General features: G+C 37.8%; 1 protein-coding gene across 1 annotated transcript in view; it reads right to left on the reverse strand.

Annotated features, from left to right (window-relative positions):
- The window catches only part of CMC1 (C-X9-C motif containing 1), a 46,294-nt gene that overhangs the window by 14,202 nt on the left and 9,583 nt on the right, over positions 1-22,509 (reverse strand). The window contains exon 2 of the mRNA XM_082046174.1: positions 20,268-20,360. Coding sequence (XP_081902300.1) covers positions 20,268-20,360 — 93 coding nt within the window. The remainder of the gene's footprint in view (positions 1-20,267; positions 20,361-22,509) is intronic.

Genomic DNA, 22,509 nt, shown 5'->3' on the forward strand with positions numbered 1-22,509 from the left:
GATCTAATTTTCCTCCCACCCTGCAGTAAGTATCCCTGACATTAAGTGTTACCATACCAGGCGCTGGAAGAGGCAGAACTGGAACAAATGCAAGTTCCCCCATGGCTACTGTCTGTCACTGCCTGCTTCTATATAAACAAGTGCATCCAAGTTGAGCTGCGCCGAGCAGCCTCGCTGCTGCTTCTCCTCCCACCTCCTCCGGGAGCTGTGGAGCCACTCGGGGACAGCTGAGAAGTTAGCATAACAGATGATTAAAAGAAACAACATCCCCCTCCCTCTGTCCCATAGTGATTGACTCCTCAGCTGAACTCCAAAGTTAAAAAAAAAAATTAAAAAAATCTATTTATAAAAGAGATTCAGCGAGTGGCAGAAATAGCAGTGATGTCCTTCTGCCACAGGGTGGAGATAGAGCAGGTCGTTTATGTAAAGCCTGAAGAAGCAATTGCTATTCCACTGCAACACCAGCACACTGTTCTGGGGATATTTTTCCCCTGCTCAGTTCCCATTTACTATATTTACAAAAGCATGCTTTTAACTCAATATTCCAAAACCGAAGGTGCATTATTATTATTATTATTATTCCTCCCTCCTCTGAATGAAACAAGATATCCTCTAAGCAAAAGTGAAACTGATTGCAGAGTTCCAGCTGGAGTGTTGGGGTAGGATGGGGCATACAGGACAGGGTCAAAATTTCAGGCTTTCTGGGCACTCCAACAAAGGAGACAATATTAAAGATCAGTACAATTATGCTCTTTTAAATGAGGAAGCGACTTTCCCTTACAGGTCACAATTCAGCCTATATTCCTTCCCAACCATCATTCCAACATCTACAAAACAGGTTACCATGTACATACCTTAGTTTGCAGTATATGTACGATCTCTTTCTTTCTGTCAAAAAATTCCTACCCTGCAGCAAGTGCTGTGCCTATATTCTGAACTGTATACCGAAGAGTAACTTGACCCTTTGCAACGGTGGTCACAGTGTGATATAATGTGTAAAATTACTTTTTCAAAAGGAAGTGTATCATTGACTATGTAGGCACTCAGAATTTCAGACTTCATTCATTTCATGATTTTGAAGAGATGAGTTTTAATGACATGACAAGAAAGCACATCACCAAAGCTTAGCAAGATCTGGAAATCTGGTATTGACTGTGTAACATTTATCTTCCATCTTCTGTAAAGTGTTTTAAATAAATGACTGTGATAACCCAGTACCTAAAAAGGACTGAATACCAGACAGCAAATAATACAGTCCCCATATCCTTCCTGTATCTTTGAAACTGTTGCACAAATGCTTTTTCAAATGACAAAGCACTACAAGTCATTATGTTGTTCAGGTCCTGGAAAACTCTCCATGAGCTGTGAGCACCGCACGCTGCCCTGCAGGAACAGGGCGATTCCAAAGCTCCCCTTGATCAGGAACTCCCCTGTGCCACACACCCCCCCTGAGCTAGTAACATAAGTTTTCTTCAGACTTTTCAGAGACATTAAACCGAACAGATGAGGCCATGGCTATTCAGAACAATGTGAGATCGACAGCTTATTACAGCCTTTCTTACAGAGCAGTTCCGTTCTGGAGCAAAAGCTTGCACAAAGGCAGCAATTGGCTCATGCGCTCCTACTCACAGAGGGAAACTGCTGATGTAAGGGGGGAAGAAAAATCCTGAAAACAACCAGCCCACCTTCTCCTCTGACCTACCACGTCTTTTGGTCTGATGCACGGCTCTCAGGAATCATTTACTGCCCAGGTAGATTGGGCATGGAGGTCAAGTATGAGAGCGCAGAAGGCAGAACCGATGACGTAGAGCTCTGCTGACAGAGTCACTGGTTTTGACAAGGAAGCGCGGGGCTGAAGCTGTGATGTCGTGCCCAAGCACACAGCTGATACAACCAAGCAGATGCTTCAGTGGTGCTACCAGCTGTTGGAACCAAACAGTATCAGGCTAAAGCATCATGCGTGCACAATAACAAACCTAATTCTGTAGAAAAATTAAGAGATGGGGCCATTTCTCCACAGCAAAGGTTATAATTTTGAATACAGTACAATTAAATACTTGCAGACAGAGGATCTGCAAACAAGCCTTTGACAAATCCACAAAGCAAAACAAAATGCACCAGGAATTCTCTGTCAGCTATGAAGGTCCCTCAAAAAAGAGGAACTGTTCTTTAGTGTAAAGCTTAATGGACAAATGGCACAGAAATCTCTATAACACCATAGACTCTACTGGCACATATCCAGACTCAAGTTTGGTATAATAAAGCCTCAGAGACAATGCTCTAACTTCTGACAGTCAACTACACTGTGTTCCTTAAGCTGTATGCACCCATATACTCAAGTTTGGCATGAGGTGCTTGTTTAAATGAATCTATTCTGTCTGCTGCAAGTATCTTAACTTGTGATGCAAAAAGATTTTAGAGTAATACAGTGACAAGTCTCAACACTGTTTAAAAAACAAAAAGAAAAAACACACTAACCAAAAATAATCAAATAAATGTGGTTTCCGTATTTAGAAAAACAACTGCACTTTAAAGAACTTGTTTGGCAGTTCTTCAAACAAATACTAGCAATGCATGTGCTACAAAACCATTGGCAAAGGAGACATTAAAAGTTTAGACAAGGAGAAATATATCTGTGGCTTTAGTTTAGATGACATTTTAGTCATACTTCTTCCCATGGCATGAGGACACGTCCTATGAAGTATCATATGTTAGCCAAACAAACAAGAAGTGCACAGTTTTTTGTCAACTGCTTTCTAAAGGAAAAGACAAAATTCATTTCTACCAGGTTCAGTCACAGGATCCATAAACAGGGCTCGAAGCAGCAGCTGAGGCCACTGAGAACCCAAAGCAGCGTCCAGTGGCTGGGACACGAGCAGACACTGACTGAGGGTCTCAATGCTGCCCTTACTGCGGCCTTCTCAGCAGCACCATCTCATCCCTGTGTAACCTTTTGTCTTCCATGTCTACTTAGGACTGAAAGCTCTTTGGGGTATATCCTGGCTTCTTCGTAAGGATCTTCCCTGGTTGGGACCTCTCAGTGCTATGGCTGGATGACTGTGAGTACACTGAAATTACAAGAACATAATCTGGCTAAAAATCTTTCCTCCATTTTCTAGGTTCTGAACATTCTGCGCTTTACTCACTGAATGCAGATGTACACATGCCTGCACCACCACAGATTTGTCAGTATGTAAGTTTTTCCAAAGACTTCTCTCACCTCTATTCTGAAAGAAAAAAACTCACCCAAAAGCTAGCATATGCTGTATTAATGTAAAACCCCTAGAGGGCAACTAAGCTTCAATTTCAACCTGCATAAATATTCAGCTCCTTAACTAGTTTACAGATTATGTAAACTATTTCCCTCAACCTTGGGGTTTTTTCCCCTCATTTAAAAGAAATGAATCCTTTTCATTCTCAAATCACATTACTGCTGCCTATTTAGTGTAAGTTAATCACCACTGTCCAACCAGAGACCGAGTTCTCAACCCAACAAAGCTCAAACGTGTGCAAAAGAGAACAATAAAGAAAACACATGCAAGGGCCTCACTTAAAGACAGAAAACAAGCATATGAAAGTCTGAAATCACTTTCTTTGCATTAAAGACCTTTAACAATACATCTTGTTTATTATTCAGCTTAGTATTAATTTATTGCATGGCATCTGTTTTCTTATACGGCAGGCTGGTTTCAAGTCTCAGGTTTATGATTTTACATTTATACTGTCGAGATTGTCTGTTTTCCCCTACATAGAATGATTTCAGCCTTATAGATCATATTCAGGGACAAAAAATAAAAACTAGTGAAACAGGAAATAAGGTGTGAAATTACTCTAGTTCTGGAAAATAGCTTCATTTATTCGTCAGTCCTCAACTAAAGTCTGGGGCTGCTGCTAGTGCTGAAAGAAAAAGTAATAATAATAATAATTTGGACCATAAAAGCCAAAAACCTTCATTTGATTCCAAGCGTTCTCCCCAGATTTTAAAATTGGTAACTCCAGTGTCCAGCTGAGCCTTGTTGGTAATGAAGTAATAGGCATCAACAGCCTTTCCCCAACTTTCCACCAAATCTTGGTGGGAGCTGAAAGGCACTTACTATCCTGCCAGTCCACAGCTGCACAGAACCTGCAGACACATTGATGTTTAATATTAATGTTTAATGTTTAATATTAGAGGTGGCACTAACAAATCAATGGGACTCCCAAGTGATGTGGAAGCAACCTGAAACAAAGGAAAAAAACAGCTCAAAGGAATGCTTAGCAAATGCTCAGAAAACCCAAGAATTTCTGCGTGGCTTTTTCAGATCAAATACACTAACAAAAATTCATAACATAGCCATCCTTGCTTTTTGCATACCAATGCAAAACCACATATGCATTGACTATGATAGTTCTCCTTCATATATGGTCTGATCCTCCTCCACACATGTGAACAAAGACTAAAAATAACTACAGCAAAATTCATTTGACCTAATTCTAGCCATGTAAAATGTACATGTCTCACCGAAAGCTGATTCTGGAAGTACCTTGCCTTGGCACAAAACAATAACAGAGCACAAGGTACTTCCAGAATGCAGTTAGGTCCCACCTAAGAGATTTAAATGGGATGACAGGTTTAGACTAGACTTAACTTTCAGATGACTAGAGTTGGGATTAAATGTCTTCCTCCCATCCTACATGACTTAACAAAAAATCATAAAGGAGGAGTTCAGGGAGCCAAAACAAGTCTCCACAGCCAGTGCTCATTTCGTGAGGGTCTCCCCTCTGAACAATATGAAGTAACTGCTGCCCCACCGGAGCTTTGAAAGAGTGCAGAAGGGAGGAGGGCCAGACACTGCTTCTTATTCAGATCCATCCCCTCTAATTGCTTGAAATATAACAAGCTTTAAGTCATCGTTCTGACTTTTTGCCACAAGTTCAGCCAAGGCTGAGAGACTTGAGAACTCTTAGTACAAAACCTGCCCAAGTGCTAAGTTAATGTGCAACCTGTTAGGGTTTGGACATAGAGAACACTGGTTACTACCATATCACTTTATATGCATGCCCAAAGCACACTGTAGAACCTAAAGTTTAGCATACCAACCTTCTAGTCAAACTTAGGACAGTAACTAGTACATTAGAAACTACAGAATTCCACCTGCTGCACATAAAGCAACTATATTCACTGTTAAAATTTACCCTTTATGTGAAATGCATCTAGGTGGACCTGAAATATAGTAAATTACCTTTAAGTACTTTTAACACACTCACAGAGGTGATTTTTTCTCCTCATTAGAGTGGCTGAATTACCTTTCAGGAAAGTCAGGTCATTGGAACTCAAACAAAAGTGCAATGGGGATAAGTAACGTCAGGTCTGGAACAAACGGCACCACACAGAGACCAATGCTTGTCCCTCAGAGTGAAAATACTTTTGTGAACTACAAGTCTTGAGTAACACCATGAGGTCAGAATTAGGTTGCACTAAAATAGTTGCCTGTGAAATGCTGCATCAGTTCCCTAAGCTCAACTAGTTATCATTTAGAAAAGAACGTCATTCTGTAGTCATGCCAATCCAGCAGTTTTCCACAGAGACAATAATATATTTTTGCATTTAAAAATCCAATGCGGAATCTTACCTTTCTTTAACAATAGAAGTAATGAGACACTAATTAAATTCAGGTTCAGAAATGCTTATTTGAATACCTAAGTATTTATCTCAAAGAGAATGGAACTAGCATACTTAACTTAGGCAAAAAAAAATTATTCACATGCTGTGTTTTCCTGAATTGATATTTAAATGGCAAAAGCAGAAAAGATGAGAGCAGAACTATTCATCTGACTTATTAGTTTGTTGGAAGAATGCAGCTAAAGCAAAAGTTGCCAACTCTGGTAAATATCTTCCTTCTACAGAAGTATAATCTTTTTTTTTTTTTGGGGGGGGGGGGTTAAGGAGGTGTAATGATTTTCTAAGTATTCCCTGCCCAATAATGACTATTTCTCAAAAGCTTATGCACAGTCAGTAACCAGTATTTACAGGAATTTGATGGCAGAGTGAAGAGGACAGATTCCTCAAACAGTATCCTGCTTTAAAACTGCTGAAGTTTCATACTCACTCAACAGATGAAGCATGTAAAAATGAACTTAAACAATAGCCTTGCTGAAGCAAGAGGATTTTTTTCCACATCATTCTCACTCCCTACAAAGGACTTGAAAAATTCTCAAGTTTCAAATGCATAAAATGTAAAAATTCCATCACATATACATGTATATGCTTTTTATTTTACAACTAGCTAAATTAGGAATAGCTTTCAAAAGTGTAAGATGAGGACACCTCTATTACAAAGAGGAAGCTGAAGAATCATTAGTACCACTACTCAACAGTAATGAAGTGTCTTTAGAGGTAGATAACATAAAATATTTTAAACGTAGGACATTGGATAGAAATCATTGAAGACACCACAGAAGCTCTGAGCTCTGTTAGTACCCTGTTTAATGAGTTAAGAACTAGTATTTTTTTTTTGTTGTTATATAACCCCAAACAGTAGATATGATTTTACTTTCCTATTTTCTGTATTATATGGAAAGCAATGGTAAGTTTCTGTTCACTACCTAGATGCATGTTGAAGCCTACATTAAGGTAGCCACCCAGAACAGTTCCTTAAAATAATAGAGGAATGTAAACATTATGGTCTGGCAAAATTTCATCCTGAACTTCCCAGCAGGCAGAAGGAATATGCCCATTAAATCCCTGGCAGCCTACGCGCATATCCTGCTGCACTGGGTCTTGCTCAGCTTGCCATGTTTCTTCAACCATGTTGGGCTTTTCAACATCTCCTTCACTGAGGTGTTCTGCCATCTGGAAAGAAATAGAAGGGACGTTTCCTGCACACCCAAACTTTATGCAAGCTGCACTGCTGGGGTAGGCAATGAGATGACACACAAGCCAGAAGCCACTTTCTCCAGCTTACTATTCTATAGCCATACTAAGGATAGGTATTGCAGCCAAATTAATACTTGTGCAAAACCTGTAACACTCACGTTTTTCATATCCAGGAGCTCAATTTCATAAGCCATATTTAGACTATACTGTTGTTGTGCTTCTTAATGAACAGAAGCCACACTGTGAGTTAGAGAGTTTATATACATCAAGGAGCATTAAAAGACAAACAAACAACAAAACACTCAGAAAACAGAGCAAAGAAACAAGAGGAGGAAATCAGGACAGATGAGGAATGACAAAGATTATTTACACCAGGAAAAATAAAGAGTACTTTTCATCATTGGCCTTATGAATTGTTTTGACTGGGCTGTCAGATTCACTGTGGAAAATTACCACCCCAAAGGCAGAAAAAAAAGGTAATGGGCAACAAAGTATAGTATTTGAAGCTGAAGACTGTGATAACACGTGTTTACTAGATACCATTTTCTTCAACCTGAAAGTACTGGTTCTTCCCGTGAATTTAAACATATTTTTTTTTACATAGTGACATTAAGGTTTTTTGGTTTAAACTCTCCATGCTCCTGAAAACACCTCTGGAATCTCAGGGTCCAACACCTTCTCTAAGCCATCTCAGGATCTCAGAGGTAGAAACAGTTTACCAGGATGGTTACTGAACAAGCCTTTTTTTTTCTTCTCCTTTTTGCCTTTTTAAGATAAAACAGATAGTCCTATTTATTCCATTTGAAGTCTTGCTTTTATTCAGACCAGGAATCTGCCTAATGTCTGAGAACATAAATGGCTTGATATACAAAGAAAAGTAAGTTTAGACATTAAAAAAACCACCCAAAACCTAGAAAACAAAAAAACATTCTGTCTGTAGAAGCTGCAACATTAATCAGATTACAGGACCAACACAGGCATATTAGATACAGCCACAAGAGATGACGGCCCGAAGTGTCTTCTCAAGGTCCTTTCCAGCTCTGCACTTCTCTTACACTTGATAAGTATGCCCTCCAACGCAGAGGTAATTTTTCTAGAGCACTCAAGCTTGACGGTCTATATATAGAATTGAAGTTAATGCTATTAAAGCACAGTTAGACTAGTCTAGATTGCATCAAGAAGTCCTGCTTTCAGCTCTCTCCTATGTGTTTCAACATTATACGCTTCCTAAAGATTTCCCACATATTAAACAATAGCATTCAGAAGTGCTTTTTGCCAGCGTGAGCTGCATCTCCATAAAATGACTTCTGAAAGGTTATATTGACAGTCTACAGCCACAGGTAGAGATGACATCTCAAGCCACACCTCTGCAGTGCATTTTCACTCATTTAATGAGAATTCCATTCCTGCAAGGTGTATAGGATATTTCTGTCACCAAGAAACAAAGCAAGACCTGTATCAAGCCTGGTATGCGAGTGTAATGAGGAATTCACACATGTAAGCAGACTGTATTAGTGTTTCAGAAAGGACTATATAAATATCCTTAAAATATGTTATTGATCTGGGGGCTTGGAGGGCATTTTTAGTTTATATTGTAGAGGGGGGGAAAGAAGAATGACTAGATAATTCCTTGAGAGATTCTGGATCATAGACAGAAAGAAAAAAGCCTACAAAATGCAAGACATTATATGTGATAAAATTCATACAAGAAAATTCTGAACTTGACTATTAGAAGTAAAAAAGGGCATTTCAGACTTACAGAAACCTTTCTTTCAACTTATTTAAGGAAAAAGGTAAGACGACAGATCCCTTAATACCATAATTGAAGTCCAAAATTCCCCACAACTATTTTAAGTCCTTCCTAATACGGTAGATATCAAAAGAAGAACCTGTTCACTCCATCCAAGGGAAATTTTCATGCACTGCTCTTCTACACCATTTTCTTCAAAATTCCTAATGCAAGTTCTTTTCATACTCATTATCCCATTAGAATGATTACCTTCCAGCCCCTACATGTTTCCTTTCAAAACCTTTACTAGTATTCCTCTAAAATCTAGAATATAGCAGCTAAATTATTTTTCTTGCTCCCTGATCATAAATTTAAAGCCTCATCCATACCTCCAAAGCTCTGCACAGCTCTAGTATTACTTGTCCATCCCCTTCCACATCCTCTGTCCAGCTCTGCAGCTCTTGATTCCTCCTGCAAAATACTTCTCACCTTCTGTCATATGCTTACTCTTCATGTAAAGGTATCTATCCTCATCTTAGGCAGCACACGTTCCAGGCACTCTTTTCTGCAATGTTCCTTTCTTTTTATTTTTGAGGGTGAGAAACAAAATAAAATTCAGAGGGATGACAATAGAGCACAAGTGTTTTATGACCATGTATTACTGTAGCCTTTACCCCCTTCTTAAGCGTCAGACCTGTAAGTAGAACCTCTTCTATTCTTTTTCGATGCAGCACCACAGAGACAACCATTGGAAAACAATTACATTAGCAACAAAACTAAATTTGGAGATGGGAAAGAGGAGGATTATTTTTTCTTGCCATTAATAGAGGGAACTGAATAATAATGTACAAGAATGTGCTTTTACTCAGCAACAGACAACACTGTTTCTACTTTAAAAAAAGCTGTGTATTGTCAGCATTGTTACCACAGGATCCACTATATGAAAGAATATGTGCCAGAGAGACAACTCTCTCAGTTTAAGCTAAGCAATCTTTAGAGCTACTGTTGCACATGGAAAAAGAAGTTTAAAATGTTTTCATCCCAAGAGAGGATGAAAATTTGAGGTTTCATTAAATACACTCTGATGTTTCCAGAACACCAAAAAGCATTAAGAACACTTAGACCATCACAACTTGCTGAAAGCGTGTTTGTTTGCGAAACTGTATTTCAGCTTTAACTTGCATTCCCCTATTGCCTGATAAGGCCTGTGATTCCTGCCCTTTTCTTTGACTGCCTCTGCTGACTCGTAATGTTCCACACAAAGATATGTACAACAGGTACAGCTCTCCAGTCTACAGGAAACAATGGAGATCAAATCTACAACTCTCATAATGCACTGCCTCATAAAATCAAAGCATATTAAATGAAACTGCAACTACTATTCTGATTCCCATTTAGCTCAACTGGAATTAATACTTCATTTCCATTTCTGTAATTGGGATGAGCAATTTTCTTTGGCAAATACACTTGCCAACTTCATGGGTTTTCTAAAGAACAGTGGCCAGAATTCTTCCCCTATTACCTTACCTTGAATATCATACGTTGTACACAAGGTCAATACACTGCTTGTAGGCTATCTGGAAGTTCACTATTTATTAAATTTCTGAAAACACAGTAGCTACTTTTTGACCAAGTTAAGTTCTGTTTTTCTACTGCTGAACCTAATGGTATCTACACAAGACGTTTTGACTTCAACAGTTGAAAAATAACCTATTTTCTGTGTGAAAGTAACCCCAGGGTAATATCCATAATTCATACACAATATAAATATTTATACACATGCAAAGGGAATATAGCATGACCTCTTAAAAGTATTATATTTATTTACACAACGTGCTAAATATGCTACTGTTGAATGTAGTATCCAAGAGGGGTTTATAACCCAAAACTGCAAAGCAACTCCTTAATACATCATTAAGGACGTGCAGTTAAAATAAGTTACCATAAGTCATGTGTTTTGCCATTAACAATGCATTGCTATGTGCAGCTATGCCACAGTAACACAATACTGTAATACTCTAATACTAATACAATACTGTGACACATAAACTACAGTATCTGTAGGTTATCACCACCATCAATGACTGGATACAAAAAACCCCTACAGAATCCCAAGTATGCCCCCACTTGCTGACTGACACAGAAGACTCAAAACATGTCAACTGGGAAAGAAAACTAGGAGAATCAGCAAGTACTGTATAGAACATCTACGAAAAGATAACAAACCTGGTATTAATAAGAAGCTGCAACAATAACCACCCCAGCCTTTCCCTTTTGTTGGGAGGAGAACTTGACCATGTCTCCTCTCTCCACTAGCTGCTGCCCCATGGACACTTACCTCACAGTCAGCAAAAGTGGTTGTCTAAAGACTGATCTAAGTACCACAAAATATCCCAGGATCAGCAGCTACAGGTTAGTTTGCACTTTTGTATCTTCACAGCTTGCACCAAACCAACCTCACCAGGACCCTAAGACATGGAATGAGCTATGCAACCTGACAGTACACAGTTTACCAGTGGAGAACTGGAAATAGTTAGAGCACATAAAAGGCAATTCTAGTCTCAAAGAGCTCAACACGAGACATAACCCAAGCAGATGCAATTCTTCAAAACTCACAGGATATACATTAATGCTAGCATCTTTCCTGAAAGAAACAAGTTTGAAGAAAGGATGTCAGAGATCTCGACACTCTTCTCATCACTGGGCAAGGAATTTCCAGGTACAGTAGTCACATTAAGAGAGAAACAATGATCTAGATTCGACAGGGAGTTTGTCCGGAAGTAGTGATATGACTCAAGGGTAGAAACAACTGATGATCTTGGATCTTAAGCCCAACACTTCCAATAATCCAAGAAATGGCACAAAAGGACAAAAGCAATTATTCTTCTCCTTTCTTTACATAGAGTTGAAGCACCTGCACTCTGCAGATGTTATAACATGATCAATCCACAGTCTGAAAGGAGAGTTTTCCTCCTAAAACAGGATCACCAACTTAACACCACATTATAATAATTGTATCTCATCATAAAAGCAGCAAAAGAAGCAATCCTATTGTTCAGCCTTCAGCAGTTAGTTGGTCAGCGCTCTTGTCATCGATATTACTACCATGTACTACAACAATCCAAATCCATGCAGGCATCTTCTACTTAAACCAGCATTTGTTAACATCATGTAATTAATCTATGCTATATTAATATATTTGTGTTGGACAAGGAAAACACTTTGAAAATCGGGATCTTAATTGCAAACCAATAAACTCTCTGACTTGAGAAAACCACATTGAAAGACTGGACAAAACATAGGTAACCTATTGAGATCGTCATCTATGAGCTCTGAACTACCAATATCACTTTAATATCTATACATAAAAATCTCTACCAGGTAAGAGAATAAAAATTGAGACAGTGCTTGCAGGATATGGCAACCTGGCGGAAATTGATATTCATTAGAGTACTCTTTGCATGAATAGGAGCATTTGGACTCTGTGGTCTTTATCAGAGCCCCAGCTGGTAATGGTTGAAGGTTAATGCTTTACTCCATTCTGTTCAATTTTCTGTCCTAATTAGTCCTCCAAATCTATAGCTGTGAGCACCAAGTGTCTGTGCTCAAAAGAAACTAATTAATGCTAGCAAATTAGATCAAGTCCAAAGATCCAACAGCCAAACTCTTAAATGCTCCTTGTTAATAGGAAGTGTAGCTGTCAATAACTGCTGTTGGTGGCTATAATGAGGCCTCTTTCTTTCATTGAAAGTGATTTCATTTCTCTTTGTCCCTGTAAAAGCTGTTCCATTCCCTAATAAAAAAAATAAAAAACCCCACACAACTAAGTTGTAGTGGTAAAGCCAGCAGTCTGACCCATTTCTTGTCATCAGCTGGGTTGAAATGACATGAAGGGGGGAAGAAGAAAAATAATCAAATTCCCTCCCTGAACATTTTCTTCAAAGTCCTAACACTAGTTAGAATACTTAAATTTCCATCACCAAGCAACACAATATGCTCTCATATTTCTTGTCTATAAAATCTCATAAATTAGCTTAGGGTTGATAATGCTTTAAATATCATTTAAAAAAAAAAAAAAGACCAGGAGATCTAGGATCTCATTTCTTCAAACTGTAATTTACATATAGCTGTTCTCTCTGCTCAGTTTGTTGGAGCAAAGCTTAATATACCATAATCCCTCTAGAGATTGTATTAATTCACATAGTTAAATGTGATGGGAGTAAATGTTCCTTGGAACTATATACAGCTGAATAATTTTTCCAAAATAAAGCTACTGTATACAAACAAGATCATATAAAAATTCAGCATCTTACGAGAAATGCTAACCAGGGAAAAACACCTAGTAACTTATTACCCGTATTAAATATAACTTTACACCTAAATTTAAATAACTGACAACTGCACAACATGTGCAACAGTAATCTCAATAGCTTAATATAGGGTCATGAGGTCACATACAATACAACTTTAATGTACTTTAATATTAAAATAATAAATACAGCAACAAAGGATAACATATTTCTCCCTTTCTCCACCTGCAGTTTTGTCACTAGATTGAACCTATATTCTCAAATTAAATTAACCTTCCTCTCACAAAAATGAAGGCAATAAGGCAGCATCCTTTTTTCATTCTCTATGAGGGCTATTCCGGTCATAAAATCTACAGTCCCTCCCCTGTAACCTCTCATCCTTTTCCATAAAGCTCTAAACAATAAGTACACAAACACATTTAAGTAATTTCTAGTCACAGTAGCCCAATTTAAAAAAGCAAGCTACCAGGAGTTCTCATGTTAACTCATTGATTTTTATCAGTTACTTGATCTTTTCACTTTGGTCACTTAGAAAATCACTGTATTCCCAGATACTCCTAAAATGTGTGAATTAAAAAAAAAATTTACAAGGACCACATTTTCACAATGAGGCAAAGCAGATAAGCAGAGTTCAGCTATAAATAGTGGGTTTAATTTTATTTTTCTTCAAGAAAATAAGACTAATCAAAATTTTTAAATGTGAGCTGTCATGTGATTTCACTCTACTACCAGCCTTAGCACCTGCCAGTGTCAACCTCAGCACCATGACTGTAGGTACCAACAGGTTAACCCTCCCCCGGCACTGGACAAGGCTTTGCATCAATTAACACAACTTGGCCTGCAATACAAAGGAAAGTGAGCAACACCACTCAGCAATATTAAACTGGAATTCGCTATTTCACAGATTTCATTATCTGCATTTCAGATAAGACAGTATATATAATAATAACTTTGTTTTTTTTAAGAAGGAATATCTGAAGGTGTACTTGGGCATTTAAATGTGCAGCATCACACGCAGTTCAATCAGAAATTTCCCTGGTTTTATGGGCCTTGATGTGTCAGGTGTAAGGGTCACGGTCTAGAGCAGGTGGCCCCTACGGGGACAGAGATAATGTCACTGACAGGACTGTTGAGTAACTGCACATTATCAAAACTCTGGTTGACACTGGTCATGCTCAACTGTAGAGAAGCCTGCAGTAGTGTTGCATCCCATCATTTTCACTAAGTATCAACATGAGCCCTGAGGAGGAGAGGCCTAATGGGGAAACTGGAGACAGGGAGGAGGGTGGCTGCTTGGAAATGTCCTTTTCCAGCCACACTTTCCAAACCAGTTTTTTAAAGCCTTGCCAAGTACCAAGAGTTTTTTCAGCAACGTGAATCCAGTTGTCTTAATTACACAGTTCCTATGGACAACAGAACCAACATAACAGTTTTCTCCAGGCAAGGTCCTCAACTCAGCACAGGCTGAAAAATCCCCCTTTTGTCTCCCTCACATAACAACAACAACAAACCAGAAACACTTGCCATCTTGGCTAAACGGATACCTCCCACAACAAGCTTCAAATAAGAAATGGCCACATTCCTATTTGCAGAGTCACAGACAGAATCGAACCTTCACTCATCCACATTATTTCCCCTACTTGACCACCCTCCTAGTGGCAGGTCCTGGCTGATTTGAACTATGTATCTCAGAATTCACCCTGAAAAGCGTGTAGCTCAGTTTCCTGCCTGAATCCTTGAGCCTTTCAAATGAGTCACAATTAGAAAAAAACATCTGCTAAGTCACTCTTGGTGACCTTGAGAGGACCAAACACAGCCCATGTAGTAGTAGTAGACAACAAAATTTGGAAGAAAAAAGTTTAGAACCAAAACCCCTTGTCTCTGGAGCAAAATTGTTCTTCCCTCAGGAAAAATAAAGATTGTGAGGTTTTGGAAGGTGAGCAGAATTGCTTTATAATACAACAAATACACAAAACATATACAACAAATATAATACAAAATTATGATCTCAAGACTGACTCAGTGGTCCAGTAATTCCTTTTTGGAATCTCAACTTAATACAAGTTCTTCAAACCTACAACCTGTTAAAAGTCAGTCAGCTGTTTCTGTTTTTATTTTCCAGGCCAAATGACCCAAAATCAAACTGAAATAAGTGTACAATCCTTAAAGTTTGTATATTTCTGTCCTCAACATTCCCTCTCTACCTAAACCAAACAAGTTAATTTTCAGAATTGGTAACTCTGGACCGCGGAGTCAGTGCTCTTAAGAAACGGAACAAACATTTCTGTAGATATGACCAAGACCAACCAAAACTCTAAGGGTTTTTTTAGTGAGCGTCCCTAGTTCCAGAGCAGAGAGGAGGCATGGAAAGCACAGCTAGATGAAACTACAGGCATTTTGATAAGCTGAAGAAAACCTTTCTGATGAAAAACGCTAACTTCAGCTTCCTGAAATTGGCCATGATTTTGCTTTAAAATAAGTTTATGCATATTTAAATTTTATAACTAGAAATTAAAGCAAAAAAATCAATTTTAAAGGGCAACAGCTTGCTTAAGATATTATTTCATAAAAGCAATGGATGAGGCAATGGCAAATAGATGTTCCTTTTATCTACTTCAGTTTGAAAGCACATATTTTTATATGCCAAGGACACACTTATACAGAAATACATGGATTTAATATGATTTCAGACAAACTCATGCTACAGTTTGTACAAATACAATGAAAAGTTCCTTTGTGAAAACAATGGTGTAGTTTTTTTGTTTGCTTATTTTTTGCAACACTTCTGATATGCCTATAATAGCCCACAATTTCACATACATGCAAGGCATGGATATTAACGTAATAAAGCATATTTACATAATGGTCACTGAAAATTGGCTAGTGTTTTACAGAAAGCATGTTTACCATTTTAATGAAATTACTAACATATCCATTTTCACTGAAAAAGTGCTTGAAAATCTCAAAACCACAGAAGTTACTCTGCAACCGAGATGTACTAAATTCCCGAGAAACATGCAGCACACAGAAAAACTATACTGGAACAATCTGAATAAAGTTCAAAGTAAATTTAAGTAATCTAAGTAAAATGAAATATGACCAGACACAATACTTAATTGTTCTTAAAAATTATCAGAGGGACACATTTTCATGGTTATTTCATCCCTAAGCTACTATGGTACGCTAACAACCGAGCACAGCAACGGGTCACCCATTTAACCGTGCTGGTAGCAGCATCACCTCTTGAGTTAACAAAACCTTTATTTCTTCTTTATTTTTTAACCCTTGGGGTTTCTTTTCCCTGGATGGCTCTTGAACACGTGCTGGACAGGCTGTCAGGACTTGCATTATTAGCTCTGATAAGCACACAGCTCTAGGTGGTATAGCTGCAGGCTAAGGTAACGGACTGCATACAGATGGACCCCGTGCTCATGCAGAGCACTATTCAATGTATAGGGGCTCCCCATAGGGACACATATGAACCTAGCATGACCAAGTAAATTGTAAAGGCCCATACTTGTAGAACAGCTTTATTTCCTATATTACCGATGCATTTACCATGATTTCCTTAAAGCTAAAACTAAACAAATATGTATTAACAGGAGGCGTTCAAAGAAAACTAACATAAAGCAGAAAAATCCTACACTGAGAGCAAGTTAAATGTATAGCTCTGCCATTTAGTGTAAACTGCACAATTTCATGCACATACTCTGTAGCACACAAGCCAAATCGCAGGAGTTTTGATTACTTATCACACAGCTTCTGTTGATGGCTTATAACTGTTTACAGCATAAAAACCCCATGGCCTATTTACTCTGCTTAACACCTATCCCTGTGTACTAACAAGATAAATTTATTCCAGGAATAATTTCACAATGGATTTAAGAGATGGTAACTCCTCCTGTTCACAAAACTGCTTAAGCTTAATTTCCCGTGGTTTGGTCTCTCCCCCTCCCCATCCAGATTTAAAAGTTTACAACAAAACAGCTGAACTGATGCTACCACCTCTTTTTTCAACAGGGATATAAATGTGGGTTTTACATGCTTATTTGATCATAAAAAATGCATCAGAAATATTCAGTTTCTGCTTCTAACTTTCACGCAGTTTGGTCAAAGGTGACTTAGAGGTGACAGAGGAATGAGGGGAAGACATGCAGCCACAAACCTCATTTTCCTAAAGATGCACAACTGAACTCTATTCAGGAGAAAGAAGAAAAAAATATCGTTTTGCCTAATGTCACAGAAAGGAAAAAAAAAAGACAGCATTTTCCTTTACAGTTTATGGAGGCAAAAACATGGAGAAGCTACAAGATAATGGTCCACAACTCACAGGTCGAGAATCTCCGGCACAGGTTGCTGCCACAGAAAATTAAGATGCTGAAACCAAAGTCCTCATCTTACACAGAGGAAGTTCAGAGAGAAAAACACACCCACACACACCCCCTCTTTGGCCTACCCCCAAACAAAATTATACAAATAGCATGCTCTCAAAATATTTGTAACTGACATTCTCTTTCAATGACCCACATTACTGTAATTGCTTTTCCTCTTTATTTTTTTTTCCTCAACAGGTATAGAGTTCAAAGTAAAAATGATTCGACTATCATTCAAACAAAAAAAAGATGTATTAAGTCCTTCTGGCACCACTGGAAGTTACCAGGCATGTGATGTCACTTTCCTTGGGAAGATACTCTCAATTCTTTTCCCACTTAACTCATCTCAAAATTATTATAACATTACTCTTTTATGTCTTTTGGAGAACCCCTAAAAGCAGCTGCTTGAAAATACCTCAGTTCACTTTAAGTAGAATTGACTCTAAACATAGTGATAAATGTCTAGAAGCCTCCTTTGAAGTTTCTCAGGTAATAGGGAAAGACAAAAAGCCACATATCACTGGGGAAACAGCTGTTCTTCTTGCCATGGAAAAAAAAATCACTGAAATAATACATGCAAAATAACATGGCAACAAACAGAAACGCACTCCTTTGTCAGTAAATAATGTTGGAAGATGCACAGAAGACATTGCTGAAGATTTGAAGAAACAAGTATTACAAGAAGTTACACAGTGTGAGAGGTTTGCTATACAGCTGGATGAAAGCATGGATGTTTCTAACTTCTCTTGACTTATGGTATTTGCATTTCAGTAAAATAATGCACAAAGAACTTGGGTTTTTTGTGAACCACTCAAGGACAGATATACCAGAGAAGATAAATTCTCAACAGGAAACGGCTTCTTTAATAAAACCAATGTTTATGGAAAAATTGTGCAAGTGTAACCACTGATGGAGCAGTTGCTTTGACTGGAACAAAAAAGGGATTCCAGGGTGAGGTTGCAGAGGTGGCACCACATGTGGAACCGCTTCGCTGTGTCCCCCATAGGTGAGCTATTGCAGCAAGGGAGTTGGAGCCAGGAGTGCGCAAAGCGCTACAGGATGACATCAATGTGGTCAATCTTATGAAAACAAGCCCCTCCAACAGCAGCATCTTTACCAGACTTTGTAATGAGATGGGGAGGGGCCGTGAAAATCTCTTGTACCACACAGAGGTTCGCTGGTTATCCTGTGGCAATGTGCTTAAAAGAGTTGTCAAACTTCAGGCATTTTTCTTTTACAAAAAAAGACAAGTGTTTCGAATTTGCTGACCTTTTTGGTGATGACAGGTGCCTGTGAGTAGTTTGCTACATGGCAGGTATTTACAAAAAATAAACACACTTATGTGTCCTGTCGAGGTGAAGGTGACATTTTAATGATGAGTGAGAAAGTAACTGCTTTTCAAAAGAAACTTGTGCTATGGAGAGAGCATTTTGACAACATTTAGATGTGTTCCCCTCATTATGTGATTTTTGATTTGTTTTTGTTGCTGAACACAACATGAGTATGTCACCTATAAAAACCTCTCATCTCTGTACACTTTAAAAGGACAGAAACAGAATTTTCTAACATATTAAAAAAAATTCCAAATGAGAACTTCAGTGGGTTTTGAACCTATTTGTTAAAAATATAAACATGCAACACCTCCCAATTATTTTGGAAGAACAATTGATTGATATCAGGGAAGACGGTCATTTACTAGGGACAATTTCCAGCAAAACCTTTGCAAAAATTGTGCATGGGATTGAAAATTAGTATCGTGATTTAGTAAGTGCAGGCAACGATGTACTTCTTCCATTGAGATCTACACATCTTTGTGAGGTATCTTTTTCATCTATGGAACCCACTAAAACCAAGTATTGAAATAAAATGAACTTAGAACCAGATCTTTGAATCTATCACAAAGTGTTAAACAAACATATAAAAAAAAAAAATGAAGTATATTCAATCACATAGCTCTCAATTAAAATATTGTTATCAATAGCAACGTTTTTAGAGAAAAAAAAGTTTTTGTAGCATTGGAAAAATAACAAAAATTATTTTAAAGTTCTGTTTATTTCATCTTAATTTCATCCTTTTTTAATTTATATTTTTATGTTTTATAACATACATAATATATAAGCATAGTGGTACATGTATATAATTTATAAACAAACATACATACATTGGGATTGCACGCTCAGAAATTTTTTACTGTTGGGGTACATCATCAAAAAAGTTTAGAAACCACAGATCTACATGGCAAGAAACAAGTGGCCTCTACTGAAAGCATGCCACTTGTATAGAATAATTCTGTGGCCTTTTTTTCTTTCCATTTTAGATCCTTCTTAAAGTAACATTCTCAGCTAACCTGTGCATAAGTAGCTCTATCTTTTCAGTACTTCAAAAACTTTCACATTTCTTCAGGAACACATGAACAGTTGGGTGTCAGAAGTGGTGATACCCAACTTTAAAGAGTTATTGCCCAGTACGCTTCAAAAGAAAATGAAAACATGCAAAGGTGGACTGTACCTTCCTATTTCAATGTCTGTCTAATAACATGTGTGTGTTTATGTGCATGTATCATTAAAACATTTGGGCAGGGAATGGATGCAGTTAGTTAACAATATTTAAATAAATTTATCACAATGAGGGAGGATCTAAACGAAGGCCCACATGAGGCAATTCCATTTCTACAAGTATTAAATATTACATACAGGAATACAGAAACTCTTCTGTTGCTCTGTCATCACATGGTCTGGACAGAGATGTGAAAAGTTTTATACTCATCATACTAAATTCCACAGCCCTCGAGAACAAGTCATTTTGGAAAATAGTCCACATTACCAAGCAGTCAAAGCCAACACAGCTGATTTAAACGCTTTACTCCTGGTTTCACACAGACCAGATAAGATTCAGATCATACATATTAATTCTCTGACTACTTGACATCAAAACCAGGGATTATATTCACAGCGCAAAAGGGAATACATCTCATCTCCCAAAGAATATTTGACTCTTACCTTGCACTTTCTCTGAACACAGCTCCTTGGCTCGCTCCCTCATTATTTGTGGAATCAAAACATCTTTTTCTACATGTCTCAGCTTAGAACTTTCTGCAAGAGTGGAAAAAAAAAGGAGAAAGGAAAAAGAATTTTCTTATTTATACATCAGAGAAAGTCAGTCTATAGAAATAACACAGCATTGTTTATATAACATACACTAGTACACTAGAACTGACAGAAACTAGCAGCAGGAAGTACCATGGAAGGACTAGATGGATCAAAAGGCTGGGAAGTCCAAGATTTAAAATTGCTCAGATACAAATACGAATATTATCCTGAATATTTCTTTTCTGCTCAATGTGCACAATGAACCAAAAATAATGGCGAAAATTCTGGCAGCGCATTCTAATTTGTATCTTACTAAACAGAAGGTCTGCATATGGACTGCACAAAGGTTGAGAATTATTTTATTTCAATATACTAATATTTTTCTATGTACATTATCTGTACAAAGTGGTTTTTTTTACTCACCATCACAAAGCTGAGAAATGTAGCACATATCAGAGCACTACCCGGAATTTGTATTGCTATGTGGAAGACTTAAATTCTCAAAAACAACCAAACAAAAAAACAAAGAAGCCTCCTCAGTGGAGGACCTACGAGTTTTTTCATTAAGAAATTCAATTGAACACGAACAAATGCTGCTGCCTGAATTCTGCACTTAAAAGTACAGGTGAAGTTTACATACAGTTGTCTCAAAACAGAATTCAGTACTCTGAGTACAGCTAGTGATTTTGAATAGTTAAACAACACAGTCCATTTAGAAAAAAAACCCCACTGCATTTCCACATCTACTTTCTTCAAAACAAACGTATGAGAATTTATCAAGCACAGCTTTTTACTTCTTAGCTTGAGTTAAAAGCCCTTCAAAGGACATTTGTTCAGATCATCATATAGTCTAAAGCAGTTACACCAAATACATGGTTTTCCTCCTCAAACACACTATTTATTCACACGTTGATGTTGATATTACACTTCAGAATAGTGATGCCATGATGCTCACTTTATGAAAACTCTACTGTCAGAGTACTGTTATTTTGAGTGACAATCATTTAATTTTAAAATTGCTTATAAAACATCTAAATGAAATGAAACGAATTAACAGTGCAATGTATTGAAATTAAGGAAAGAAGTGGAATTTAAGTTACCTACCGTTTTCAAACACTGTCTATTTTTCAGAGCATCTTCAGTTACTTATAGATCAAAAGGCAACAGAGACTAACATTTTCTAGTCATTTTTAAGTCATCATCTTTTAAAGTTTACTCATGCTATGAGGTTACGTTATGAGGTTACACAGTTTAGAATATGTGATATTACTAGGTGAATCTGGCAACAAACCAGAGGATTACAATGAGCAATATACAGAATCTGAACTAAAGGCCTACATTTCTCCTCAAGCATTTCTTACTTGGAATTTCTGAAGCAAAAGAACGGAAACAAAGTGTCTTCTGTAAATACAACAAAAATACCAAACATAAGCAGCTCATAACTTAGATTTGGTTTTATGCTTTGATCTTCACGACCAAGAATATCCTTAATTTTAACTTTCTGCAGAATATCTGTGCAATTACTGTACCGAGGATTTATTACGTTACAGGCAACACAAAGCTGTCATAAAACTTTTAAGTGTGTTTTTTCTAAAGAAAAGTCATTTCACATGAATGACATGGCAGGAGACGGCACCAGCAAGCTCCGTGCCTCAGTTCCAAAGCCAGCTGGCAGCAGCTGTCCTGCCCTCTCTCCATCCCTATGATGCTCTTTTCCCTCTACCCACACATATGTGCACTGCAGCTCTTTGGTGAACTGAAAGGGGAAGGCAATTTGGTCTAAAAGTAAATAAATTTCTTGTCAGGCAATTGTTCAGATTCATAAATTTTCTGATCCACTTCACTGTATAAATGCATGAATGGCCCATGAGAGAGAACTGCATGAGACTAGGACAAGAAGGAAGACTAAGCTCTCAGGAGCACCACTGGCTCAAATTATAGCCGAACCTTCCACCCTTTATTTTAAATTTAAGTTGGTTATACTGCTGCTTAGAGTATGCACAAGCTAAGGTGATCTATGAATGTGAGTAGAGATACGTGGGTTGCTAGCCAAAAGCAAAGTTTTAACAGTCTCTCACTGCCCTTGTTCACCCCCATCACATCAGCCTTGTTTTGCACTTAACCACACAGCGAGTGACCAGCTCAAGACAGA

The sequence above is a fragment of the Streptopelia decaocto genome (assembly GCF_964273445.1).
Source record: "Streptopelia decaocto genome assembly, chromosome: 2".
NCBI classification, from domain to species: domain Eukaryota; kingdom Metazoa; phylum Chordata; class Aves; order Columbiformes; family Columbidae; genus Streptopelia; species Streptopelia decaocto.